The sequence below is a fragment of the Histoplasma capsulatum genome, genomic scaffold (assembly GCF_000149585.1).
Source record: "Histoplasma capsulatum NAm1 scaffold_8 genomic scaffold, whole genome shotgun sequence".
NCBI classification, from domain to species: Eukaryota; Fungi; Ascomycota; class Eurotiomycetes; order Onygenales; family Ajellomycetaceae; genus Histoplasma; species Histoplasma mississippiense.
The window spans coordinates 1,520,828-1,526,832 of record NW_001813975.1 but is presented as its reverse complement, the minus strand read 5'-3'; the positions used below and the strand labels follow the sequence as shown (position 1 = coordinate 1,526,832).

The window sequence follows — 6,005 nt, the reverse complement described above, 5'->3', positions numbered from 1 at the left end:
AAATGCTTCCCTGGTAAACAACAAACAACAACAACCACCTGCTATGAGGACATATATAACCATATCTACCATATCTTCTGGATCTACGATACTCCAAATATCACTTTAACTTACTCAATCCCTACTGACATGATACTCACCACTCTTTCATAATGCTGCGCAGCCTGCTCGGAAAGGCTACCGATCCTCCAGTCTCCTCTACCAGCTCCTCCAAGTCCCGCCGCCGTCAGAGAGACTCTGATGACGTTTCCACCATTTCTTCGTCTTCTCCCCGCCGTCGCAGAGGTGACCACGACCACCCCTCTTCTTCTTCAAGCTCCAGGCGCAAGTCGTCTTCCACTACTACTCCTCACACTTCCCGAGGTGACGATCGAGGAATTGGTCGAGTAAACGTAGATGACCATCACGCCCCTGCTTCATCCGCCCATTCCCCTGCCAGAAATGGTCGCGATAGCACCGCTAGATCAACGGCGTCTAGCTATGCAACAGCTGATCCAACGGGGAGAACCCAGGAGGACTATGATGGCTCTGTGCTGAGGCCAGAACATGGGCGCGACCATGATGGGCGCTTCGATGCACCCAATACTCGTCGCGAGCGGTCCAGGAGCGCTGATCGAGCTGATCGAAGGTATAGGAGAGAGAGGGAACGTGAAAGGGATATCAAGCCACATTCGCACCGGCGACCTAGGTCTGAAGTCATTGTTAACAATCCAAATGACTACTCCCGTAGTCGAGATGGCACTATGTCATCACCTGGAGATCAAGGGTTTGTGACGGAAATCTCTCAGCCTGGATTTATGCAATTTCCCATGCAACATGACAATACCTTTCCTGGTGCAGCGCCCGGAACCGGACCGTTAGATACCCATCAAATGTCTGTTTCGCACGCTTCTCCATACCCACCTCAACAGTTCCCGGCCGGCCCGCCACCAGCGGATCCAACGGTTCCAATTCCAGCCCCAGATCTAGGTGAGGCAGCGGAATATTATGGGGACCAAGGGGAGTCTGTAGCGACCCAGCCTGGCCTGAGACCCAATCCGCCATCCCTCATTGTTGGAGCTGAACCACATTTGATGGCTGCGTCAGCAACGCCAAATCCCCCCGCTGAACCATCGTCTATGGGACAAGTGGGTCATGCGGCCGACTTCTACGGCGATTCTTCACCAGAAGCTACTAATCAACAGCAGCAACATACCGATGGCCCCGGTTTTCCTGCCGATCTTCTGCCGGACAGACCCCCTAAACCATCCAAACCATCCAAGCCGGGAGGGCCAGGAAAACCGTCAGTCGCTGTTGCGGGAGTAGCAGGGGCAGCTGCAACTTACGGAATCAGTTCATTGATGGGAAGTTCCAATGAACACCACTCTACTTCCCCACCGTTTTCTCCTCACCACGAATCAACACTGCATCCCGCCCAGCAGCCAGACAATCCTCCGTTCAATGGTGGACGCCCACCAAAACCAAACAAGCACCATTCCATGCCTATTGTAGGTGCCGCCGCACTGGGCGCTGCCGCAGGATATGCCGCAGCGACAAGCCAAACGACTGTCTCCCCGCAGAGACCCAGCATGTACTCTGGTATCGTACACCAGCAACCCTTTCAAACGGCCCAGCCATATCAACCAGGTTCCTTAGCCTACCACCAACGCCAGCATGGTCCATTTAGAAAGTTTGTAAATTTCTGGAAAGACTCAGAGGCTGTCGCCCAGTATGAGGAATACTCCGAATACACCGGTATTTGCAAATATTGCTTCGAACCGGGAACTACTTCAAGGGATGCGCCGCGTAAACACCGCCCTGCCAGACTTAGGTATTCTGATGAGTACCGTGGTAGACAATCTAGAGTGGAAAAGTTGAGCAGATATCCCTCATCATCTGGTGACGAGAGCCGTCGTACAAAGTCTAACAAGAAATCTTGGCTTGCCGCCGGCCTTGCTGGTTATATTACTAAGTCACTTCTTTCTGACGGAAGCAAAAAAGAGTTTCATGATCTAAACAGTATTCATTCTGAGCGACCTGATAGTTTTACGACAAGTACTAGCGCTTCATCTCTAGGGAAGAAGAATCGTTCGTCTGAGTCACCTGCAAATTACTCTATTCGCAGTCGCTCTCCGATGGGACTTGACTCGCGACACCGAAAGGATGATGCAAGTTGGCATAGTGGTTCATATGAAACATCCCTCCACGGGAACGGTCGACCAAAATTCCGATCACGATCGCGTTCCCGATCTAGGTCTCGTGAGGAGAGACATTCCGGGTTGAGAACAGCAGCCACTGCTGCCGGTGCTGCATCCGTCATATCATCTGGATCAAATATGAGCCACACCAGATCCTCTATGAAATCCCGCGGCAGCCGATATTCTTCATCGAGTGGATCCACAATTGATATTTCTCGCAACCATAGTAAACCTGGTCTGGCTGGACTCACATCTTTCTTCAGTGCACCATCAGAAAAGAGACCAAAGTTGTATGCGAAGGTGGATGGTAAGAAGGCGAAAAGAAAAAAGAAGGCAAAAGGATTTTTTAGCTTCTCTTTCTCTTCCTCTGAAGGATCATCCGCGTCTTCGTTTTCGTCCTCATCCGATGATGCTGATCTGGCCTTCGGGACGGGATATATCAAATCACCACGATCTGCAAAAAGTAAATCCCAATCAAAAAATCGTACGGATGACCACGATGTTGATGCGGCACTCCTTGGACTAGGAGCGACAGCCGTGGGCCTTGCGGCAACGGCTTCGCATATTAAGGGGAGACGCAGACGCGACCGCCATTCTTCTGCCAGCAGCTCCCAATCACCGCATTCGATCTATGGGCGTGATCCTAAGCCTATCGGCATTTCTGAGCGGACTGATGATGATGGGTGGGAATCCGTATCCGATGAATCTTCCCCGTCTAGTGTGGATTCTGCGTTGGCATATGGTGGACGTGCGGCGCCATCTCTCTCGTCCGACTCGGGTACCTCTAAATGGGGTTGGAGGTGGGGCGGCAAGAAAAAGAGTTCAAAATCTACAAAGTATTATGACCAGCCTCTGGACTTGGGGCGGTACCCTCAACAGTCCACGGCTGGGTATCCGCCACATCAGACCCCTAGCAGCGTGGGCAGCTTGCCGTCAACGCAAAATGTTTTCCCAACACCCACGCAAAACCCATCGTTATATGACGTGGAAAACCAAAACTATTCTTCTCCACCAGACATTCAACCACAAGCACCCCCGTTAATGGCCCGGGCACCTGGCCCCGCTCACATCCAACATCCTCAACCAATTGTCCCCTTATCTCAAGCACTTTACACATCGCAGGCTGAACTAGCTCAATCCTACAATGTTCCAATCGGAGGTCAACTTGCCTTCCCGGGATCTTTTGATGAATACGACGATCGTCATGTACCTATCCCCGAATCGAAAATCAGACACGGAATTGCTCCATTAATGGAGAAATCATCAAGGGACGCTGGCTACTACGTTGACAATGGTAACAACCATTCCCCGCCACGCAGTGGAGGACGGCATCTTAGTTCCCGCAGAAGAGACTCTTCGCCTATAATTTCGCACGCGCGCGATGGAAGCCCTAGGCCAAAACAACCCAGGCGTAGTACTATGTCTCAAGTTCAATTTGATCTTACAAAGGAGCAGGAGGATAAAGAGCGCCAGCAGTTGCGGTATGAGGAGGAAAAGGAAGCTAGACGGCGTGCAATGGAATTACATGTGCTGGCGGAGAAAGAAAGGATGGATAGGGACGACGAAGATCGTAGTGTGGAATGGGAACAGAGCCGTGAGCATGAGCGCCAGCGTGAGAATGTGGATAGGAAATCTCGTGAATCGACTTCAAGTGGTAGACGTAGCGATGTGACTGAAGCGTCTAGTTCATCCTGGGTTTCCCCTGTTGCGGCTGTGGCTGGTACTGCGGCTATCACGTCCTTGGTAAGTGAATTGGATGAGAGGAAGCGACATCAGGAACGGCGGGAAAAGAGGAGGAAGGAGAGGCGCGGGTACGCCGGTGAGAGAGAGCAGGAGATTGAGGAAGATAAGGAAGGGGACTGGTTTGAACCTGTTGCCGGGCCCATTGAAGAGGGCAACGATAAGATCAATAGCGTTGTCAGCACCGAGCCTGATTTTGATATCAAAGACATCCCAACGACGAAGATTCGCCTTGCGAAAAGAGCAGCTGATCGCGTTAGGTCATCGCCTGTTTATGACAATTATGCAGAATACTTCGTCCCACCAGACGTACGATCTAGCGGTGATGAGCATTCTACCCATTCCACTTCGGACGTAGAGTCTTCGTGCCCACCTAGTCCTAATGTCGTTCTCATCGAACCGCGGAGTGTCCGACTCGAGAGGGAAATGGCGGCTATGTTGGCGGAACAGGGGGTGCCTGAAATTAATCTTCCCTGGCCTGTTCCTCGCCTTAATTTAATAACGCCTACGCCGCCACCGAGTATTGCACCATCTGTCGTTGACGAGAAGGGCGGATGGCCACCACCTATACCACCTAAGGATCTTTCGGATTCGCAGCGTGACATTTCCCCGTCTCGAATTGGCGATCCTGTTATCGATATGGATGACAAGTGTGTCCGTGAGATTGACGCTGCGGATATCATCTCTGAACATGTTAAAGCTGCGGACACGCTGCACGATCCTGAGTTAACAACATCAGCCTTGCCACAACCACAACCACATGAAGAAAGGGACGATAGTGCAACGAAACCGCTTGAAGAAGAACTGAATGAACAACCGCCCAGTGTTGTGACTGAAGTTGAAGATGACTCCGTCGATGAGGAAATACCGCGGCACGGGCACATTCCCGGTGGCTTTGGAAACGATTTCGAATTCGCTGCAACGCTCGCTGCTGGAGCGACGCTGGCAGGCTTCAGTTCCGCTCTTGTCACGGAGGATCCCACGTACCACCAACGCGACTCGCCACCTGGATCAGAGGAGGAGGGCTTTTTTGCTTCCCCGATTGCAGGGGCGATTCTAGAACGACGGGGTAGCCCTCCTGGTGGTGGGAAGTATACTACTATGACCTTCGGATACGTTGAGGGTGGGGAGGTGGGGCATTCTGATGATGATGGCTTGAAAACTGAGGGAAGCACCGGGGCGGTTGTTGTTGATGAGCTCCCCGAGGATACTGGCGGCGATAGAGGAGAGATTCTGGAACGCAGTGGGAAGGTAATAGACGCTGGTTTCATTACGACTACTGCTGAAGTAGCCGAGGGGAGTGATGAGAAGCCGGCAAAACTCTCGAAGAAGGAGAAGCAGAAGAATGATACGGCAGCTCAGCGGGAATCTCAGGGCCGTGATGAAGCCTCTAAATCTGCGGAGAAGCCCCCATTTGAATCAGTTGCCCTACTTGATCCACTCGCAGAGGAGCGGAAGGAGTTTGAGATTTTAGAATCTCCTCTTGCAGAAGCGGGAGGGTCTGTACATACCACCCCAACGACTGACAAACCTTCCAGAAATTATGATACAGTGGATGATAACGAATTCTATGATGCTGAGGACGGATCGCCGCGCCATTTAGATGAAGTCAATGGTAAAGAGGAAGATCGGGAGACTGTTTTTGCCGATGTCGATGATCGTGATGATGATAGGAGATCTGTAAAACAAGACGACCCCGTCACTGATCCCAACAAATCCATTTCTGCGACTGATCCTGTTTCGTACAGTGTCCAGCAGGACGTGGAACGGGGCGAATCCGAAGAGACGGAAAAGCCATCTAGAACCGACCAGGATGAATCCACTGCAGAGGGTCAAGACCGACGTTCCATGCCAGGGAACTTTTCTGAAGAATCCAAGCAGTCGAAGAGAGCGAAGAAAAAGGCGAAGAAAGCTGCCAAGGATGCTGCCTTGAAAAATGATAACTTTGAACGTGGACCTGATCCGGAGCTGGAACCCGAAGCGCAAGTTGAAGCGGAAAAGGCACCTGGTCGTTCCGTAGAACCTGATCCTGAAATGGAGTTTGACATTATCAATGCTAGTAAGAAGAAATCGAAGCGGAAATCTAAG

General features: G+C 51.6%; 1 protein-coding gene across 1 annotated transcript; it reads left to right on the top strand.

The window, feature by feature from the left end:
• Positions 1-152: 152 nt before the first annotated feature.
• HCAG_07402 (predicted protein) lies at positions 153-5,850 on the top strand (the record flags this gene model as incomplete). Its single annotated transcript, XM_001537930.1, has 4 exons — positions 153-3,920; positions 3,954-4,226; positions 4,338-5,532; positions 5,666-5,850. 4 exons carry the CDS (start codon positions 153-155, stop codon positions 5,848-5,850), a joined length of 5,421 nt encoding a protein of 1,806 aa, XP_001537980.1.
• Between the last annotated feature and the right edge of the window lie 155 nt (positions 5,851-6,005).